The following is a 22,802-nucleotide window of genomic DNA, read 5'->3' as shown; positions in this document are numbered from 1 at the left end:
CCCACATTACTCCAGCAGCCAAACTTTATTGGGACTATATACAGCCAGCAATACCATGGCAGGAGAGCGCAGTCTCCCCATAAACAGAGTCCCTGGTTTGGAGAAACATTTTTGCCTCATCTATTGGGACACAAAAGGGAAGCATACTAGGAACAGACACAGGACAGGAAAACATTGGACAGTTGGTAGTAGTACCCACTTATCCTTTTATCAATAAGCAATTTAATATTGCATTTTATTACCAAGTGCTTTTTACATAATAAATTGTTATATTTTCTTTACACCTGTTGCATGTTTATTAGCTTAGCGCAGTTTGACCCCCTTTCTTTTTACTGTATTGTTGTCTGGGCTTGACACCCTGACATTTTTAACTGCAGCTTTAGCAACACAGCTCCTCCCTGGGTGCCCTCCCGGGACACCTAGTGCCCCAAAAAACCCTCTTCTCGGGCATGCGCAGTAAGGTCTGAGCGTTTTAGTGCTGAGACTCTATAGCGCTGCAAGGCGGGCGCTGCAGCCGACAGAGAGGAGGGGGCCTGAATGATGTAGGCTGTACATGGGCCTTCTCCTCTCTTATAGCATAGCATAGCATTTGGCAGGTATCCAGGTAGCATATGCTGGTTGGCTATAAGACACAGTCACTCTATGCAGCTTCAATAAGTGGTCCTTTGATACATAGCACACAGGCAGAGGCAGAACTCTGGGAGGCAATGGAGTCATCTGCCGCCGGGCTCCTTCTCCCAAGGGGGCACCTCTCCTCCCGCTGCAAGCTTAAATCAGTTATTTAAAAGCCAAAGATTTTGCTTCTGTGGCTGAGTTCTGAAATATATATATGTGTTCTCTATCTCTCTCTATAAATGTATTAAAATAAATATATATTTTATATAAGGTTATATAGGGTTGTTTATTTGTGTGTATGTGTTTGGGGGGGCGGGCGGGGGGGGGGGGGGCACCAATATATATCTTGCCTCCAGACAACTGGAATGAACTTATGCCACTGCACACAGGTAATCAGGTAACAAACATCATGGGTGAGATTTAATGGGATGAGAGATTCAGAAAGTGAGAAATTATGGGCCAGATGCACTAAGACTAAAAAGTGATAAAATGGAGAGTGATAAGCAGCCAGCCAATCAGCTCCTACCTACCATGTTAAAGGCTGGGTTTGAAAAATGACAGATGGGAGCTGATTGGCTGATTGTTTATCACTCTCCATTGTATCACTTTTGAAGCTTAGTGCATCTGGCCATTGGTGAGAAATCTCCAGTTTTTTTTAAAGTGGCAATCATTTACACTTCAAAATCAATCTGGTTTAGGAGTGTAAATGATTGCCGCTTTAAAAAAACCTGGAGATTTCTTACCAAATCTCTCACTTTCTGAATCTCTCATCCTATTAAATCTCACCCCATGACTGTACAGCATTATGTACAAGAGCACCACTGCAGAACTCCTCCCACCTTAGCAATAAAACAAAATATTACAGCAGCAAAGCATTAGCATTATAAGGGGGCACTTCTGCATTGCTCCTCCCACCTTTTGCATAAAATACAATATAAACATCTGGACAACATCAGCATTTTAAAGGAATATCTGCATTTAATGTTTTCACTAACATTATTTGCAGCAAACAACATCCCCTCTATTAAACTACAATGTGACAGGAAGGGGAGCCCACTCTCTATATTTAATACATTGTTGGGACAGAGAACAAAAAGGGGGGCATACCCTCTTTTACTATAAACCCCTGACTCACTTGGGCAAAGTACTATTGCAGTGGGCTTCGCTCTTTGCTCAGGATCTTGCTTCCAGGAATCCGTTCACAACCGGTGGCATACTCTGGGGTCTGTCTCTTCATCTCTCCCTTTGGTCTGCATAGTCTTTCTGCCAGCTGTTGTCCTCCCTGTGCTGTCAGTTCAGCAGGTGTGTCTGGATATCAGCTGTAACTTATGCCTTTTCTTAGAGATCAGTAGCACATTCTCCCTGGTCTCTGGGTCAACTCTTTCAGAGCCTTCTCCGAATCAGCTTCCCAGCTATCTATCCAGGGTCTGCTTTCTCCAACATATCATTCTATTCCCCTTAGGCATCCACTTCCAGGCATTGCTTAGCTCTCCTCACCTAATCAGTGTCTCCCTGTCAGCTCCCCAGGCACTGCACCTTATTCCTATCATTATAGCACTGACATAGGTGGGAGTAATCTGTCCTAATTCTAATACAGTCATGGCCATGTGTGCCTTTTTTATTACAGTTGAGTCTTGACTTTTTGGTAATGCTACTTCAAAGACCTGGCATGCTGTACATCCATTTGTCTGTATGTGCAAAAACATAAGATGCCTCTATACATGCTTTGATAAATAGCCCCAGTTGTGTAACTAGAAATCTTGCACCACCCGCTAAAAAAAATTCTAGCACACCCCCACCCCCATATGTTAATTATATAACTTTATTTTTACCTACATGCTTGTTGCCAGGGGTGTCCCACTCATTGCCAGGGGTGTCCTATTTGTTGCCAGGGATTTTATGCCCATTGCCAGGGATTCATGCTCATTACATGGAGATTACATGCTTTTTGCAGGCTTGGACTGATTGCCATTGTTACGCCACTGAATAGCTCCTTAAGTGTGAACAGTATGGCAAACAGCATGACATAATTGACAACCTTTTTTTGGGGGGTGTGGCTGATGGAAAGGTGGGTGGACTAGAGGCGTAGCCCAAAAAAATCCCATCACCATAGCTCCACCTCCTCTATACAGTGCTGCAAAAGCAGGCACTGTATAGTAGGAGTGGTACTAAGATGATGCAATTCAGTGTGGGCAGACGAACAAGGGAACTAGGAACTTGCCCTCCTCTCTGGTGGGCTGGGAGGAACACCTGATTTCGGGAAGGTAGGTATAATATACGCAGCATGATGAATTCCCCGTAGTTGATTATTATCCCTATAACTTACTTACAGTATTTTACAAAATATTGCTGTACGCTAATCATCCTTCAACATTTTCTGTATGCTTTATTGCAGGTCTCATATAATATGGGTAAACAGAAGCTTGCCTCTCTGGGGGCTGCAGGTAATTTACTATTTTATTATTATGCTCATTGATCTAGCATTGTTAGGTGTCAGGAAATATTTATAATACAGTTTAACTTCAAGACTTATTACTATTACACACCTTTTTTGATTCTTTGTTAAATTTTACACTGTTATTTAATTACTTTAAGAATCTGCTGTGACCCTTTTTTGTATTATTAATTCTAACAATGAATACAAATTATGAATAACATTGTCCTGTTTAAATTAATACCTTATGTATAGATAGTGATATATTTAAAACAAATTCATAATTCACAGTTCAAGTATTACAGGTTGAGTATCCGTATCCAAAATGCTCGGGACCAGGAGAATATTGGATAACGGATTATTCCGTATTTCGGAATATTTTAATATTTCAATGATGTATTTCGAAGTATCTTGCATGTATGCTGTATAAACACATAAAATACACACAAATATATTTTATTACCACATAAAATACACACAAATATATTTTATTTGTTCAAAAAACAAGGTTTCAAAACATGAAACAAAATTTGTGTACTATCTCAGATATTGAATTTGAATGCCAAGCAATCATTTTCTTGCACATATATAGTGCCAGTTACATATCATGTCACCAGTAGTGCTGTTATAAATGTCCCCAGTGAGTTTTTAGCAAAAAAAAAAAAAATTTTTTAACTTTCTGGAATGTATGGTTTTCGGAATAATTTGGATAACGGATACTCGGATACGGGATACTCAACCTGTACATACATTATCTATATGCTTTCATAGTAATAGACTCCTGAATTTTTGCTTCCTAATTTTGACTAAGCAGGAGAAAAATAGGGAGATTTTGGCTAATCTTCTAGGAGATTTTGACTATCTAGTCAAAATCTGGCAAAATCTCACCATGTGTACACCCCTTTTTGATTTGGGTGTTTTATTGTTTCTGTGCAGGGTAAATACTGGCTGCTTTATTTTTACACTGCAATATAGATATCAGTTTGAAGTAGAAATGTGCAATCCGGACCGCAACGAACTACGGGATCCGAGAATTGCCGAGCTGCAGCAGTGTGCAGCTTTGTTTCATAGGCAGTGGGCAGAGGCACCAGCTTTGTTGTTTCATAGACAGTGGGCCCAGCTTTGTTTCATAGGCACTTTAGGCAGTGGCCACAAGTTTTTATTTTATTTAAGTTTAGTAGCACCACCAGCAGTATTGTTTTATAGTGCATAACTCCACATAACCCAGTGTGTGCAGTGCACTACATACTGTACACCCACTGTGTGTAGTATATGCCAATACTGTGACTGCCATTTATAGCTCCGTACCTCATCTGTTTATACGTTACTGTGACTGCTGGTCCCCATCTGTTTATGGTACTGTGAGTGCTGTCCTCAGTTCCGTACCCCACTGTTTATTTAAAATGAATAAAATTATTAAAAGTAATAATACGGTACTGTGAGTTCTGTCTGTACCCCATATGTTTATAAGGTACTGTGACAGCTGTCCGTACCCCATCTGTTTAAATGGTACTATGACTTTTGTCCGTAGCTCCGTACCAGTTAATAAGGTACTGCTGTGCCCGCAGGCCGTACCCCACTGGTTTTTTTTTAATTAATAAAATTAATAAAAGTTAAAAAAAAGAAAAAACTATTCGCTGTCCCACGTACTGTGACTGCTCTCCGTTGCTCTGTACCCCATCTGTTTATAAGGTACTGTGAGTGCTGTCCGTACCCCATCTGTTTATACGTTACTGTGACTGCTGGTACCCATCTATTTTTACGGTACTGTGACTGCTGTCCTCAGCTCCGTACCAGTTTATAAGGTACTGCTGTGACCACAGGCCGTATCCCACTGTTTATTTAAAATTAATAAAATTATTAAAAGGTAAAAAAAAAAAAATCTCTGTCCCACGTACTGTGACTGCTCTTCGTAGCTCTGTACCCCATCTGTTTATAAGGTACTGTGAGTGCTGTCGTACCCCATCTGTTTATAAGGTACTGTGATAGCTGTCCGTACCCCATTTGTTTATACGGTACTATGACTGTTGTCCGCAGCTCCGTACCAGTTTATAACGTACTGCTGTCACCGCAGGCCGTACCCCACTGCTTTTTTAAATGATAAAAAAAATTTTGCCATCTGTTTATAAGGTAGTTTGACTTTTGTCCATACTCCATCTTTTTATACGGTACTGTGACTGCTGTCCGTACCCAATCTGTTTATACGGTAGTGTGACTGCTGTCCGTACTCCGTCTTTTTATATGGTACTGTGACTGCTGTCTGTACCCCATCTGTTTATACGGTAGTGTGACTGCTGTCCATACTCCATCTTTTTATACAGTACTGTGACTGCTGTCCGTACCCCATCTGTTTATATGGCAGTGTGACTGCTGGCACCCCATCTGTTTATACGGTAGTGTGACTGCTGTCCGTACTCCATCTTTTTATACGGTACTGTGGCTGCTGTCCGTACCCCATCTGTTTATGAGGTACTGTGACTGCTGTTCATACCCTAGCTGTGTTATTACGATACTGTGAGACTTTGGTGACCATTACGCGCTGTTTGGAGCATTGCTTATTTTTTTTGTGGGAACCCAAACACAGCCACAGTCATGTAGCAGACCCTTTGGCTGAAATGATTGGTTTGTTAAAGTGTGCATGTCCTGTTTATACAATGTAAGGGTTGGTGAGAGGGCCCAAGGACAGTACCATCTTGCTGCTCTTTTCTTTAGGCGCTGTTGGGAGCATTTTTTATATACTGTAGTTTATTAAAGTTTCACACTATTATTTTTTTTAATGTTCAAAATAGACAAGAAATAAGGTGGAAATTAAGGTAATCGAGGTTAATAACACCATAGGAACAAAAACAGGCCAACATTCTGTGATTTGAGCTGTTTTTATGAGTTTAAAAAAAAATACAGATCCAAAACCAAAAACAAAAAGGGCGGTTTGGGCAAAACCGAATACAGATCCAAAACCGGATGCAGATACAGATCCAAAACCGCAAAAAGTGATCGGCGCACATCTCTAGTTTGAAGTACACCCTCCACCCAAATCTAGCTTTCTCTGCACATGTTATAGCAAAACCAAAGGGGAATTGGGGGGATGGGGGATGGGTTCTCGGGCACTGGGCTGTCTGACCTAAGTGAAGAAGAAAGGCTAACTCCACACGACAAATTAGTATATAGTATGGTCGAGTATGGTCGAGGAGTACCCCTCTGCACATGTTATATCAGCCCCACCTGATTGTGATTGTGCCTTTCTGAGTGAATCAGAATAACCCCCTATATTATGTGCCTTTACTTAAATAACTTTAATTCCTCTTGGATATGACTTTTTCTTTTGGCATAATGACACTTTGTGAGAAATATCTTTAGGAATATACTTTTGAACTACAGCAATTTCAGAAAACTACTGTATATTTTAATATATGCAAATAACTCCAGGAGCACTTGAACTAAAATGCACTTGTTAATCAGTGTTTCTACTCGTAAGGTGTCTTTTTATCTCCACTTTTATCTCTTTAGATGAAAACAAAAGTTGCTGTCAGAATAAATAAATGGTAGCATCTAAAAATCTAAATCACTTAAAAGACCTTTTTTTAAAATTAGGAGATTACTGTGATACAAAATTATAAACGTGTTTATGAATCTGCTTCCAGTATTGTGCATTAGAGACTTATTCAGATCTGATCTCAGTACAAATTTGTTCTCAAAATGGGCAAAACCATGTGCACTGCAGTGGGGGGCAGAAGTAACATGTATAGAGAGAGTTAGATTTGAATGAGTTGTTTTGTTTCTGTGCAGGGTAAAAACTGGCTGCATTATTTTTACACTGAAATTTAGATTTCACCCCACCCAAATGTAACTCTCTCTGCACATGTTACACCAGCCCCACCTACAGTGCACATGGTTTTGCCCATTTTGGGGTGTCAATTGTGATATTAATGGAGTGTGGTATAAGGAGCAGGCCGGTGTTCAGGGTATGCTATGTGGGCCCCCTTGGACACAGGGGCCCATGCACACTGCACCCATTATAGATACAGTACGTGACTGTCTGGTATGTAGTCCATTAACATCCACGTCAGTTGACCTGCAAAATGACAAAGTAGCCAGGTACTATTAATATACAGTACTGTATATGCTATTGGGACAAAAACTATAGATTTGAGATTATTTACTAATATCGCACTGTTTGCATTTGTAATAACCAATAGCAGGACATGCTAATTACAGTCGGAGTAAAAAGAACATATTTGCATCCAGATGCATTGCAAATAGGTTTTAGATTTAACAAGATTGGCATAAGCACAGAAACAACCTGCAGGCTTTGCACAACTGCTTTATTGAATTATTGCAGGAGGACATAAAAATTCAAATACCATTGCTATTTGTGGGTACGCTACACGATAGACAGACAGACAGACAGACAGACAGACAGATAGATAGATAAAAGAGAAAATATAAAAACTTTTAAACTTTGCAAATTGTACAGCTCTAAAAGCAATATAAATATTTTCCTCATCATAAATTAAAAAGTTGTTTACTTATAAAATGTGCCATTAATGTGCCATTTCCATGTACCTCCGCTTGTTTATACAATAGGATAAACTTATATTTCTGCCCATAAATGTAAGAGAGCTGTCCTCCCCCAGCCTTCTGTTTGGCACTGTAACACTGCATTCTCTAAGCACCTTGCTATGATTATAACACTGGTTCTTTTTTTCCTTCACTTAATACTTTTTTAGGAAGAGTTTGCTTTAAAACTAGGAAAACAGGGTACAAATAACAGAAAAGGAAGGGAAGAGGCTCAAAATGTAAAAATAGTAAATAATCACTAGGACACCATGCAGACACAAACAGTGTATTAAAGGTACAGAGTGGTACCCGAGTGCACTCCGAAATACCAATTAAAAATCAGGTATCTGCTAGTTCTATCAGATGTCTTGGAAGTGTGAATAAAAGCAGTACATGATTAAATAATACGTCAACATCATGACTTGAAATAGGCCGTTAATTGTGTAAAATCTGTAGCATGTTAAGAGAATGGATGAAACATGTATGGCACAATATGTCAGGCAATTGCAATTCCCACCCACACAAATGAAAGCAAAGGGTAGAAGAGATAAAATGCACAGTTATACATTTAATAGAACAGTAATAGAAGCAAAGAAAACACAACCTCTGATAAGGTTAACTAGAATGAGCTAGGGTTTATCACAGAGAGCTGCAATAAATATAATGATAAATAGGACTATAAACAATAGATGGAATCTACTGTATTCCATCTTTTCTAAGGGCCTCCCCAACTAAAGAAGGCATGTCTCCAACAGTTTAGTAGCAGCTCATGAGAGACTATGCACAAGGCACTAATGGTGGGTACTTAACATGGACACTCTTACCCAACCTGGAAGCCATTAGAAGAACAGGTGTGTGTTGTTTGGATACAGTATAAGGAAATGGAATTGGATGTTTCATCAGTAGTTTAACACCTGCACATACTGTAACAACATACAAGTATAAGCCGAGGGGGGCTTTTTCAGAATAAAAAATGTTCTGAAAAAGTCGGCTTTTACTCGAGTATATATGGTAAGTAGAAGTTGAACCATACTTGTGTATTATAACCTTCACTGGAAATCACACAAAATGGACACTTCCGCCAAAATAGTTTGAAGAGCCATCTGCATGTGAGCTGTTAAATCGTAGCTTGTTGCTTGTAGCATCTGATGTAGCATATGATGCATCATAATGACAGTAAGAGCTAAAGAAAGGCCTCACCAAAGATTTATTACCAGTTATTAATATAGTGCACACATATTCGGCAGCGCTTTACAGGTTATTTTGAACATTCACATCTGTCCCTGCCCCAGAGGAGATTACAATCTATGTTCCCTACCACATATACATGCACACACATTCATTCTAGGGTTACATTTGTGGGGAGCCAATTAACTTACCAGTATATTTTTGAATTGTGGGAGGAAACCAGAGAACCCAGAGTAAAACCACGCAAACACAGGGAGAATATACAAACTCTAACCCAAGAAGACAGTGCTGTCAGGCAGTCATGCTAACCACTACACAGTCTGTGCTGCCCTAAATGATGGCAAAATAAAAGAGGGACTGCTCTTGTGGAGGCTGAGAAGATTATGAGGGCGGCCCACTAATGTCATTGGACACCCAGGGTTGAACCAGATGAAAGGAACTACAGTGAAAAGTTTATTTTGTATTTAAGAGGCTATGCCATCTAGAGGTATGGAAGTCAGAGCATGTAGATTATGGAACATAAATCTGCAGGGATGTAAGAGGGCTTAAACTTGCGTCATGGTGATAATCAGGAAGAGAGTACCCACCATAGAGTCCACACTGTGCAGTCCCAAAGGATTAAGGAGATGAAGTGTACAGGTTGTATAGTGCAGCCCAAAGAATATTCCACATAGTGCATAAAGTGGTATGCTATAACATTCCAAATGACAGAGGAAGGGCTTCTCCCACTGTATTCATGATGGTGGGGAGGGCTGATTACTGCAGGCAGTGTATTTAGCTGTGCAACAATGATGAGCCCTGCACACTGCGCATTGGCATTCTGAACACTGCAGACAGTGCAATTTAAGAGTGCTAGTTTATATAAAGATGGGATACGGTCATATTGTCGATAACCCATGTTGACCTAACGCTGTGTCGACCTAAACCCATGTCGGAATTGCCCCTGTCGACCTAGGCACCTGTTAACCTTCACCCATGTCAACCTAGACACCTGTCGACCTTCCCACCTGTCGACCCAACGGTGTTGACCTAATGACCTAAGTGCAGTTGACAATACAATCAACACCCTTTCAGATATAGGTCCATTCCATAATATACAATGGGCCTTATTCAGATCTGAGCTCAGTACATATTTGTTTGGAAAATGGTCAAAACCATGTGCACTGCAGGTGGAGCAGATGAAACCTGTGCAAAGAGTTAAATTTGGGTGAGGTGTGCTGAAACTGAAATTTAAATTGCAATGTAAAAATACTGCAGCCAGTATTTACACTGCACAGAAATAAAATAACTCACACAAATCTAACTCTCTCTATACATGTTCCATTTACCACACCTGCAGTGCACATGGTTTTGCCCATTTTCCAAACAATTTGTACTGAGCTCAGATCTGAATAAGGCCCAATGTGCTAATCTGGCAGCAGAGTAATAGAAGTTAAAGCTTAGAACCACGAGGCCACGCGTTGAGATGTGTCTTTGTATCACTGCACGTTTCACTCTAGGACATTTTTTGGACTAGATGAATTGAGCTGTTATGTGCTGGTGGTGTTTTAAGACATACGGTGGAACTTAAATTGGCAATGTTTGAAACAAATAGAATAATGTTGGGAGTATATTAATTTTAATGGCATTAATACAGCCGATCCAAGTTATACAATGGCCACTCTGGTCAAGATCTTTTTGAATTTCTGCTTAGAGCGTGGAAGAGAATTTTTGGAAATGGATACTCCTAGATATGTTAACTGATACCTATTCCATTGTAAATAAAAGACTGGTGTAGATTATCTTTAATGCTTTTGGGGAGTGCACCAAATTCCTCTATCTGTCAAAAGAGAGGGGGCTGGAAGTGGACCGGGTCAGATATCATAAGTAGGACATTTTTGTGTAAAGAGCTATTGTGTTTTCTGTTGACCCAATTATTATCTTTCATATGTGGGTTGGAATATACAATGGAATATGCATTCCCGCTGCAAGGGTTTCTATCGAACGAGCTAAAATAAATGTGTTTTATACTGTCTCAAATGATAAATTTTTCTTCTTTTATATCATTTAGGAGCATCTTATAAAATGTAAAATAACATTAAATATACCAGTGATTTCCCACATTAATATATTACCTAATACATGTAAAGGATTATCACCAATTGTGTTTGTCTTTGGAGTCAGACTAAGGTGGATGCAGAAACTAGACTGAAAGAGAGTAGGATTCTATTGCTGAGACACAGGCATGCCAGTCCAGGTCATGTTGGGGCAATGACCTTTGTTTATCCCAGTAAGAGACTGTATATTGGAACTACTGTGTTGCACTGAAGGAACCAGAATACTGGATGGAACCAGAATACTGGACACTAGGATTGAACTTGAATACTGGACATTGGTAATGCAATGGTTAGGAACTGAGACTTTCATGGTGGAGCCCATTCACCAGCGCCAGTGGGAGTAGCCACAATTACTTAGAAATGAGTTTGAAGAAACTCAGGAAGCCCAAGGTGTGCTCCGAACACCCAGTGCAGTGACCTAAATTGTGCATAGGGGCCGTACGTAGGAATGGACCCACTCCCAATGGAAAAGGGCCCCATTACTCACCTAACCCCTCTCAGCCATAAGGCCGAAGAGGGGAAAAAAAGGGATCAGTGGGTCCTCTTTACCAAAGCTCAGAGAGACCCTCTTTCCTCAACCCCCGGAAGGGTTAGAACGGTGGGTCCTCCACACCTGAAGGTTTGGAGAGACCTGCAGTAGGCTTCCCTCCACCTTATGGCTCGGGGTTGCCCTTGAGGGACCGAAGCTCTTCCCAAAAGGATGAGAGCTTTGGTACATTGGAGAGTGGATGGCCTAGAGGGAAAGTGCGCAGTGCAAGTGCCATACTTGTGCATAGTGATTGGGATCACCAGTGTAGGCACCACTGAGTTTCCCCGGGGGCACAGTGCAGTCTCGGACTCCAGGCAGCCAGCCAGTAAGCATCCGACCAAGTGTTTCTCTGCTCCACCAGCAGGCCCTTTCCGAAATACACTGTATACATATAGAGTGCCTTCCAGCCAGCACAGGGAATTACCAGATTACCTTAGCTGGCACAGGCTGGTGGACAGGTGATCTATGTGATGGGGACACTTGAGCGTCTCTCACGCACACCTGTCCCCAACAGAATGGAGCAGTATGGCAGTAGGGAGCACTTTCCCTGCCCATCTCTGCTTCAGTGAGATGGGCAGGGAGTGGGGAGAGCCAACGGGGGCTGTGGGGAGATGTGGGGACTGGCAGTGGGCAGAATATCTATACTGTAGGTGTATATATTATGAGCATCTCATATGACAGAAAGCACACCTCTAAGGAAGCCATTCTATTTTAAAAGTTTTGGATGCATATGCAGTATGGACCACAACTAGGATATATTGCTGTCAGGAATCACACATTAAGGGTGAAATTTAATAGGAAGATAGATTCAGAAAGTGAAAGATTTGGTAAGAAATCTCCAGGTTTTTTAAACCGGAAATTACTTGCACTACAAAACCAGTTTGATTTTGAATTGTAAATGATTGCCACTTTAAAAAAAAAAAACATTTCTTAACAAATCTATCACTTTCTGAATCTCTCATCCTATTAAATTTCCCCCTAAGGGTGAGACAGAGTGTAATAAAAATTAATGAAAGTGTATTTTAAATATATATATTTTGAACAATAAAAACTTTTTTTATCACCTTCATGGATCATTTTGTTGGATGCATTCAGTGTAAGGGTATTAAATCAAGATTCAATAAGTGGTACCATATTGTATTTCATCGGTCCTCTATATGGAGTTTAAAGAAGTTACACAGAGATACAAAAAAGTCTTAAATATTGTAAAATGTGAACTGTTGGTAGCTCTCGAGGACTGGAGTTGGCTACCACTGGCATAGACTGTGTTATAGTGCTACCTATATAAGTCTGTGCATCATGTGTTTTTTTTATATATATATATTGCTTTCAATTTTGTTAATTGGGGGGGAGGGAGAGTGGGCGTAGGGTTTGAAACCAAATTCTTGCTTGCCTCTCCAAATTACTGGGATGAATTTACCCCTTGCTCAAACTACAGTTGTCTGGTCCATATCTAACATTTCATCAGTTTCATTTTCTATCTAATTTTTTCTATCTATTAAATTGTAAACTTTAAAAATGTACATTTAAAATGTTTCTATTTCAGTATGTGCAGTGAACATTTGCTTAATTTCATTTAAATAGCAAAAGGAAAGGTCTATTTTAAGATAATTTTTTAGATTAAATGTAGAGTACATTAAACATTTAAGCAGTTATTTAAGCCGACATCTCTACATAAAAGTGATGCATGTTTATTCCTTATTTTGACAGATAAAAATCATCAAATCATCATATTATTAATAGTTAAATGAACATAATACATATTTATTGACAATAACTGTATATATTATAATTTAGTAAAAAAAAGAATATACAGTATATATATATATATATATATATATATATATATATATATATATATATATATATGTTTTTTTAACTGAATGACATATGAAACTTTAAAGTCCCTTGTTTTTCTGATTGCTCTATGATGAATAATTGTTTTGTTTACAAATACCATCTGTTTCACAGGTGACAGTGGCACTGATCAGTCTTTTTGAAACAATCTTGCTAAGTTACCTCAGTTACAAGGTAAATGCTATTTTTAACATCCTAATTTGCATGATTAACATACAGAGCATACAGCTGTTTATAAAAACAAGGCATTCATCTATTTTAATAAGCTTTTTGCACAGTGGCGTAGCTAGAAATTTTTCTCCCCCCGCCATAAATAATAAATTACAACCCCCCCCCACCACCCCCCAAGAAGGTGACCCAGACAACAGTGAGCACTGATCTGGTCCCACTCCTTGCATATCTAATGAGTGGGGACCCAGCACAGTGCATATTAAATGAGCGGGTCCCTGCCACATGCATATGTAATCAGTGGGATCCACCTGTCAGTTCAGCCAGCGGCGCCCACCACAGACCCCGCTACCCCAAGCCGCTGCCGGGTCTGCCACATATGTAGCTACGCCACTGTCTTGGAACATACAATTAGTAACATTTGTATTATTAGTGTTAATATTTAATATTATTTATATATAAAAGCATTAATTCCTCAAAACCATTTCTAACCACAAACACTTGCATAACAGAGCTAGAGCGTTACTGACACTCACAATTGAGTAATTTGGCATGACAGATACTGTAGTTTTAACATAAAATCAATGGAGTGTATATATCAATACTCACCATTCTCTGGAGAGGAGTTAGTAGGAATTCCTTTTTCTCCTTGGGGATGTGTAATGAAATCCCTCCTCATCTGGGCTAAACCCCTTTCCATAATTTACAGTATGTTAATCATGTATTGGAGACATGTCTGTGTTTCTGTGTAAATTCACTATTGTACTTTGAGATCTTACCTGTATAAAAGCACCTGTGTGCTTCATACTTATCTACTTTGCTGCCTCCTCCTCTTGGAAGGGGCAGATCGGTAGGTGCATATGGGGTGTGGAAAGGGTGCAAGGTGAGCTTTTCAGGGGCACGGTTTAAAGACTGCGCCATTATGGCTCTGCCACAACTTCCCACACCCCACTATGTTGTGCTGTAAAGCTGAAGGCCAGGCTTTGAGGATGTAATTCAGCACAAATCCCGTCATGGGATCCCCTTTATTCTTTGTTGTGGGCCACTGAGGGAGGTCTGGGGTTGCAAGGGGCTTGCAGAGAAAGCAGGTTAAGTAGGGTGTGCTTATAGATATTTCTTGAATTATGGATCTTTCATTTTTCTTTCAGCATTTCACAAAAGGTCTTCTAAGCTCCATACCTGATCATCCCACATCTTTACTCCGTGTATTTGAGAACAACAGTTTTCAAAAGTGGTTCACAACCATTTCAGCATGGGGTCATGACTCCATGTTGCTGACCATCAGGCTAATGACTTCTCTGATCTCTCAGTCAGGGATCCAAGGACTCTGAAAATAATCAGTTGAATTGTCTGTTACTTCAGACTTCCAGCATCATTGGCTTAGCGATCTGAGGCGTCATAAGGCAGACTTGCCTTTGCCTGTCATCCACTGCCTCCTATGCTGCCATGCATGTGTGGTCTGCTTTCCACACATATGTGACTGCTACAGTCAGCGGTAACTTGTTGGGGTCCTGTAATAATTGTGTGACTTGGTCCCAGAGCAAAATAGTTTGAAAACCCCTTCTTTAGACCTGTATCTGCACTCTGTAGTCTTATAAGCAAGTGGGTTGAATTTTATCTCACTACTGCTGCAAAATTACAGGCTTCTTCATTTGTTATTTGTCACCAACACTACTTTTTTATAGTCACTTATGTATGTTCTCGTTGCTTCTACAGTATATTTAATAGCTGATAGTAAACTAATTTATCAACATATGAGGCTTTATATCTCAGGGCAATTTACATGCATCACCTGTAGGTAAGACTATAAGTAAGACTATGCTTAAACAAAACTACTGACATCAGAGGGTTGCTATTGACATCAAAGGGTCGCTAGCAATTATTTTCCTACAGTATGTTAAGTAAAAGTTAAGGGTCCATGGTAGTAGAAAGTCATGGTTATATTTAACATTAATATATAAGTATGAATCAATAGTATTTTGATGCTCAGAGCAAAGGTTCTCAAACTCGGTCCACACAGTGCATGTTTTGCTGGTCTCCTCACAGAACCCAAGTGAAGTAATTAGCTCCGTCTGTCGCTTTTTTAAAATGTTTCAGTGAGTAATGAGTGCACCTGCCAGGTGACCTGCCATCTGTGAACTGTGTGGGGTCCCGAAGACCGAGTTTGAGAACCACTGGCTATATTGGCACTAGATGTTATGGATAATATTTCTCTTGTTAATGTACTATGGTAATATTTTCATTAAACAGGCAAGATGTATTTATTAGACTGACAAAGCTGATTGGCTGGTACTTTTACTATCCCTGTTTGCTGTGGCAAATTTATCAAAGTAGATAAAGCATTTGCCTGGAGAAAAATCTAATTTTCTTTAGAGAATTTTCTCCCAATATTTCTAATTCTTTAAAACTAATATGCCGTTTTTAATTCCAATTTCCTAATGGACATTATTTAATTATATATTTGTTATTGTTGATAAAACTTTATTTTCATTTTCTTTAAAGGGAAATATTTGGGAACAAACTTTAAGGATACCTTTCATATTGGAAATGATTAATACTGTTCCCTTCATTTTTACAGTAAGTATTTTCTATAACAACACTTTATGTAATTTATTATTTGGTTAATTATTGTCGCATCTTTACAATATTTAATTTAATAAAATGTCAGTATACAGTGTGTGATGATACGGGGTAACATATTGAATATATAAAATAAAACAAAACAACAATTTTTGGATGGTAAAATCCAGCAAATGAATAATCATAAAATTGATACAAAATGAACATCACAAACAATATCAATCAATTAAGATATATTGGTGTATTGGTATATTATTTTCTTTAAAAATAATAATACAAATATGTTTTTACATTGGATTAGAGAAGGCTTTGTACATCAATTGCATCAAATACAACTGCATCAATTTGCCTTTTGCAAATTTTAGGTCATAAAAGTGTACTGACTACACTAAATATAATTAACCTATTTGGATGCTCAGATAAAAAAGGTAAGTTTTCTGAAATATGGATTTACTTTTTTTTCCTTTATTAAATACTGGTTATCATACCATATTTGAAAAGACAAAGTCCTCCAGTGTTTATTGTTTTAATTATCCATATTATTCTATATAAAAAAAGTTAAACTAATAATAAAACTGTTTGAATGATTGAATTTGATAATAAGTTAAAATCAAAATCTACCATTTGGACATTTTTCCATTACCCAAAATAACATAATTAGGAATTGGTGAATTTGTCAAATAGGTGTGGAAACTGCCAAGCAAACAATTTTATTCATCATAATGACCTGTAATGTTTAACATATAGGAAATATAAGCTTTTTTAGACAACATTTTTTATTTAAATTCATATAACAAATGTGAGCTTGCATTTTTAGCCGATATTTAGCATTTCTCTCACAGAGCTGTTGACACTCATATTTTGCGCATCTCTCACAGAGATGTTGGCACTCAAAGGGTTAATATACTATTTTCTTAATTGAATTAGGACAAGGGCTAATATGTGAAATAAACATGTTGTTTTTCATGTTTGTATAGCACTTTTTAACTTAAGAGCTAGCCTTCTGTCCATCTTCGGAACCCCTCATAGGCATAATGACATTTTTTTTTTTTTGAGAAACAGTTTTCCTGAATGTTTCTAACAGTGGACCTATGCTTTCAGTACTTTATAGCAAAATATAGCAATCCATAAATATTGGACAAGTTAAATATTTAGAGACACAAGTTAAATTAAAGATGAAAAAAATATATTTTTAGTTAATAGAATCCACTGGAAAAAACGTTATTGCAAGTAAAATTGATTTATTATCCTTAGCATAGGCGAATCTAAGGGGTGGTCCGGGGATGCACCGGACCACCCATTAGACTACCAGCCGCTTAACATTTAAAGAAATGACAGAAAGAGCTGTGTGCTGCCCAGCTGTTTAGTCTAAGGAATTGCTCGTTGCCAAGGGGGATGTCTCACACCGCTGGTCGCTGGACGCACCTAATTGAAAGAAATTACAGCCAGGCGGAGAGCGATGTGCGCTGCCCGGCTGTAGTCTCTAAGTAGTGGCAATGATATTTTCAGTTTTCCCTTTGGACCGCCGGCAGCCAATCAAGAGCGGCATTGGTGGTATTGAAAGCCGCTCCTGATTGGCTGCTGGACCCCAGCGCGAGAACTAAAAATATTGATGCGCCTGCAGAGACTACAGCCGGGCAGCGCACATCACTCTCTCTGCCCGGCTGTCATTTATTTCAATTAGGTGAGTCCAGTGGCGTGTAACACCCCCCCCCCCCAGGCAACAAGCAATTCCTTTGACTAAACAGCCGGGCAGCACACAGCTCTCTCTGCCCGGCTGTCATTTCTTTAAATTAGGTGCAGTAGTATGACATCCCCCTTGGCAACGAGCAATTCCCTCCCCCCTTGGCATCAAGCTAACCCTCCCCCCCTGACAACAAGCTAACCCTCCCCCCCTTGGCAACGAGCAATTCCCTCCCCCCCTTGAGAACGAGCTAACCCTCCCCGCCAGCTACTATCAGTTTCCATTATTTAGCAGAGTGGGGAATCCTCAGTGTTTGTTTCTATGCCACGCAAGCTACTATCAGTTTTTATTATCATGCCAGTTTAGTTTACACGGCAAGTAAGCCGCTCCAGTTTCTCCAAGTCATGTTCTTCCACCAAGTGTGCATCACTTCAGTTAAAGCCACAGTAACTTCAGCTGCCTTGGATCTCTAAGATACTTCCTTCGGAGGGCTGTGACCGGCCGAGCAGATGTCGCGAAGTTCAAATCCTCTTGCAGTGGTCCCTGGTGAAACCGCTGCCCGGTTAGACTCTGAGTCTTTATTTGGAAGTTGAGCCGACACCTTAGAGGTTCCGGCTATAAGAAGACAATGCATTTGCCCAGCTACATTTACTCCAGCCAACCCACCAGTACCAGATCAACCACCTGGATCGGATCCACAAAACCAGTCTGTGACAATAACTATGGGTTGGATATGTATGGCCACTTAAAGAAAAATAGATAATTTACCTACAGAACATGGCAGTGCGGTCCACGCTAGACTGGCATGTGTTCCATGGGTTGGATGTGTATATCTGCTGGGGGATGGACTTCTACTTTTGGCTGACTTCCGGCAGCTGTGATCAGGGACCGGAAGTCACGCTGCAAGCTAAAGAAGGAATGCTGGGCATCCAGGAAGCACTCCACTCTCTGTGTGTATAGATCCTGGGTGCCTTCCTGCGGGCAAAAAGCATAGATATCCTGGAGGGGGTTGGTGGCACTCTCAGCGTAAAAGAAACTCAAGGAGACAAAGTTTTCCTTGAGTTTCTTTTACGCTGAGAGTGCCGCCAACCCCCTCCAGGATATATATATATATATATAGATATCTATCTATCTATCTATCTATCTATCTATCTATCTATATATATATATATATACATACACACTTAACATCGGCACTCACCTTTCCTAGTTTTGGGGTGCCCTATGGCTTGTGACCACATTGTTTAAACAGACATTGTAGGGGCTCTGCACACACTAAATTAACTGATAATAAATAGTGGAGATTTGGTTCATGAATTGATCAATGCATTTAAGCCTGCAGCCTCCTTCATGGGACCCCACTTTTCTGCAGGTCCTAACACTATCGCTGAAAATGGCTACAATACACATAGCTATCACATTAATGTTTGATTCCAGGCATGCTATCTGGTCTGAAGCTCACAGCACACTGCTTTAATAGGTGAGCAGCTACCAACACACCTGTCACTAATCATCTAGGGAAATGGTTAACATAAGCTATGGAATCTTAGTTAAAGCAGGGTGCATGAGAGAATGTGACCACAATAAGACTAATTTAAAAAATTAATCTAATAAACAATATATACACTTAACATCGGCACTCACCTTTCCTAGTTTTGGGGTGCCCTATGGCTTGTGACCACATTGTTTAAACAGACATTATAGGGGCTCTGCACACACTAAATTAACTGATAATAAATAGTGGAGATTTGGTTCATGAATTGATCAATGCATTTAAGCCTGCAGCCCCCTTCACGGGACCCCACTTTTCTGCAGGTCCTAACACTATCGCTGAAAATGGCTACAATACACATAGCTATCACATCAATGTTTGATTCCAGGCATGCTATCTGGTCTGAAGCTCACAGCACACTGCTTTTATAGGTGAGCAGCTACCAACACACCTGTCACTAATCATCTAGGGAAATGGTTAACATAAGCTATGGAATCTTAGTTAAAGCAGGGTGCATGAGAGAATGTGACCACAATAAGACTAATTTAAAAAATTAATCTAATAAACAATATATACACTTAACATCGGCACTCACCTTTCCTAGTTTTGGGGTACCGTATGGCTTGTGACCACATTGTTTTAACAGACATTGTAGGGGCTCTGCACACACTAAATTAACTGATAATAAATAGTGGAGATGTGGTTCATGAATTGATCAATGCATTTAAGCCTGCAGCCCCCTTCACGGGACCCCACTTATCTGCAGGTCCTAACACTATCGCTGAAAATGGCTACTAAAAACCACAATAAGACTATTATATTATTATAGACACTATTTATTATCAGTTAATTTAGTGTGTGCAGAGCCCCTACAATGTCTGTTTAAACAATGTGGTCACAAGCCATAGGGCACCCCAAAACTAGGAAAGGTGAGTGCAGATGTTAAGTGTATATATTGTTTATTAGATTCATTTTTTAAATTAGTCTTATTGTGGTCACATTCTCTCATGCATCCTGCTTTAACTAAGATTCCATAGCTTATGTTAACCATTTCCCTAGATGATTAGTGACAGGCGTGTTGGTAGCTGCTCACATATAAAAGCAAAGTGTACTGTGAGCTTCAGACCAGATAGCGTGCCTGGAATCAAACATTGATGTGATAGCTATGTGTATTGTAGCCATTTTCAGTGATAGTGTTAGGACCTGCAGAAAAGTGGGGTCCCGTGAAGGGGGCTGCAGGCTTAAATGCATTGATCAATTCATGAACCAAATCTCCACTATTTATTATCAGTTAATTTAGTGTGTGCAGAGCCCCTACAATATATATATATATATATATATATATATATATATATATATATATGTATACTTTGCTCCCATTTATATAATCAACTAGAGGAAAAATCATTATTCAGGAAAGGGTCCATGTTACCCATATAAAGACTTCCGGACCAGAAGTACTAAATACTTTTTATGTAAGATTTATATTAAAAAAACAGACTATAAACATATATTTTATGTAATATGAGGATATTTTATAAGATTATGTGATGCTGTCCATTGATGATGATGTTTTTGGAGGAGATATACAGTATGTGTTTGGTCACTTATTGAGACCACTATTTTCGAGAGATACACTGTATGTATAAAAACCTAATCTTGATCACCACCTTGATAAAGAGCATCCAGTGGTCGAAATGCATTGGTGCAGTGCCTATGTCATTTGTTGTTTTGGACTGAAAGCCTTCCTATACCAATACACCGAGGGTGAACTTCCCAGTTTGTTTTTGCCTTCTGGCCACTAAGGTGTGTTTATACTTTTGTAACATTAGGTTCAGTGTGTCTATTTTTATGAGTACAAATAAATACATCTTGATTTTATTACCACGTCTGAAGGTTTTGTAAAGAAACCTTGATAAGATTGCTGCCATTGGTTTACATGTAAGCATACAATTAAGCTTTCTGATCGTTTATAAGCCTTTTGGATTAACAAAGAAACCTTTATGTACAGAGCAATAGTCTATTCTGTGTAAGCATCTCTAAATATACACTTGGTGCACAAGGTGACCCCCGTAAAGAAGGCTGTGAATTCACGGAGAAGGGAGAAAAGATTGTATTCCTTCTTTGTGGAACTCTATTAAATAAACATACTTCAATATATATATATAATTCTTGTGAAAGACGTCGGAGTGCCGCCTAAAACTAAAAAAAATATATATATATATATATATCGAAAAGAAGGGGCCACACAATGCGCTCAGTGAAGTTAGCTAAGCAGCAACCCTGAATGGGTCCCCTGTTAGATAGGACCCAGTATAGAAATAGGAAGAAAAGGGGTTTTCAGGGTGCACTAAGACCTTAAAGTATTAGGCAGTGTTTTTAAAATAAGAAAAATTTAATAAACATTTGCTCACAGAGCATAGCAGTATAAAATAAAGGTCGAATCAATACAGTTACAATGTATAGAATGATGGTATAACAATTTTGACAGTGGTCGAAATGCGCCCAATGATTACTGTGATCATAGCTTTCTCATGCACCCTAGATAAGCTCATTTACCTGAAACCTGGGACAGCTGCCCCTTTAATACTAATTCAGGTGCTGTGTTTGGGATTGTCTCACCTTTAAAAGCCATAATGTACTTGTCAGTTTAGCTTGAACCCAAGAAAAAAACACATGTTCATTTTAGCTATGATGTATAAGCAGTAGCCAGGTTCCTAAGAAAACCAGTTGTTAGTGTAGGACTTCCAGTGAAACAGGGTCCCTTGGCGATGGGCTGCAAGTTTAAATGCATTGATGAATTCATGAACTAAAACACCATTATTTATTTAATTGATTCTTTAAATGTTACGGTGAGTTATTTTGTTGTAGTGAGTGCTGTGCCCCCTGTGTTTGTATATATATATATATATATATATATATATATATATATATATATATATATATATTATTGTCCAAACCTGCTGGCACTCAGGCAAACAATCAACAAGGTCATTACACAACTTTCAATATGCAACTTGTTGATTCATTGAAAACACCTCCTGAGTGCCGTTACTTGTGGATGTGTGTGTATATATATATATATATATATATATTTATATCTTTTTCCTCTGTTTGCATATTTTTGGAGCAAAAGAAGTGATCATACTGAGGATTGGGACACTCATGACTTATACACATGAAACTACTAGCACCCATGCTAGGGCACCACACCTCCTATATTTTTCTATTTTGAGCAGTGGCTAGTCTGAATTTCCTTAACAAAATATGCTCTGTTCTATCAGTCTATACATGCATTGTCTACAGTTACCGGTAACTAATATAAAATACTACTAACATGCAAGGTCATCATCAGGACTACACCAGTTAATATCTTATTGCAAAATACCTCCCAAGTCATACCCTCTTATCTGAGCAATGCCAGTCTCTCAACCACACTCATTACCTGCAACCAGTCTTAAATACATGGTACTCCCATTTTTAAATGCATAGTATTTATTCCCAGGCAGAACAGGAATTTCCTCTAGCCATCACACACTCAAATGTTCCTTGAAAATGTACCACTTCTAGCAAGCTTTTTGGTTTCTTAAAATACCCAGTTA

At 39.1% G+C, this 22,802-nt stretch overlaps 1 protein-coding gene across 10 annotated transcripts in view; it reads left to right on the top strand.

Annotated features, from left to right (window-relative positions):
* KCNT2 (potassium sodium-activated channel subfamily T member 2) overlaps nt 1-22,802 on the top strand; it is an 852,827-nt gene that overhangs the window by 327,206 nt on the left and 502,819 nt on the right. For all 10 annotated transcript variants that reach the window (XM_083156802.1, XM_083156806.1, XM_083156799.1 and 7 more), the window contains 3 exons: nt 3,011-3,059; nt 13,391-13,450; nt 15,947-16,021. In XM_083156802.1, the coding sequence (XP_083012928.1) occupies nt 3,011-3,059; nt 13,391-13,450; nt 15,947-16,021 (184 nt within the window). The remainder of the gene's footprint in view (nt 1-3,010; nt 3,060-13,390; nt 13,451-15,946; nt 16,022-22,802) is intronic.

Source organism: Crinia signifera, chromosome 8 (genome assembly GCF_055691185.1).
Source record: "Crinia signifera chromosome 8, ASM5569118v1, whole genome shotgun sequence".
NCBI lineage: Eukaryota > Metazoa > Chordata > Amphibia > Anura > Myobatrachidae > Crinia > Crinia signifera.
Note: the sequence above shows the minus strand (reverse complement) of the source record. Positions and strands in the feature narration are given on the sequence as shown.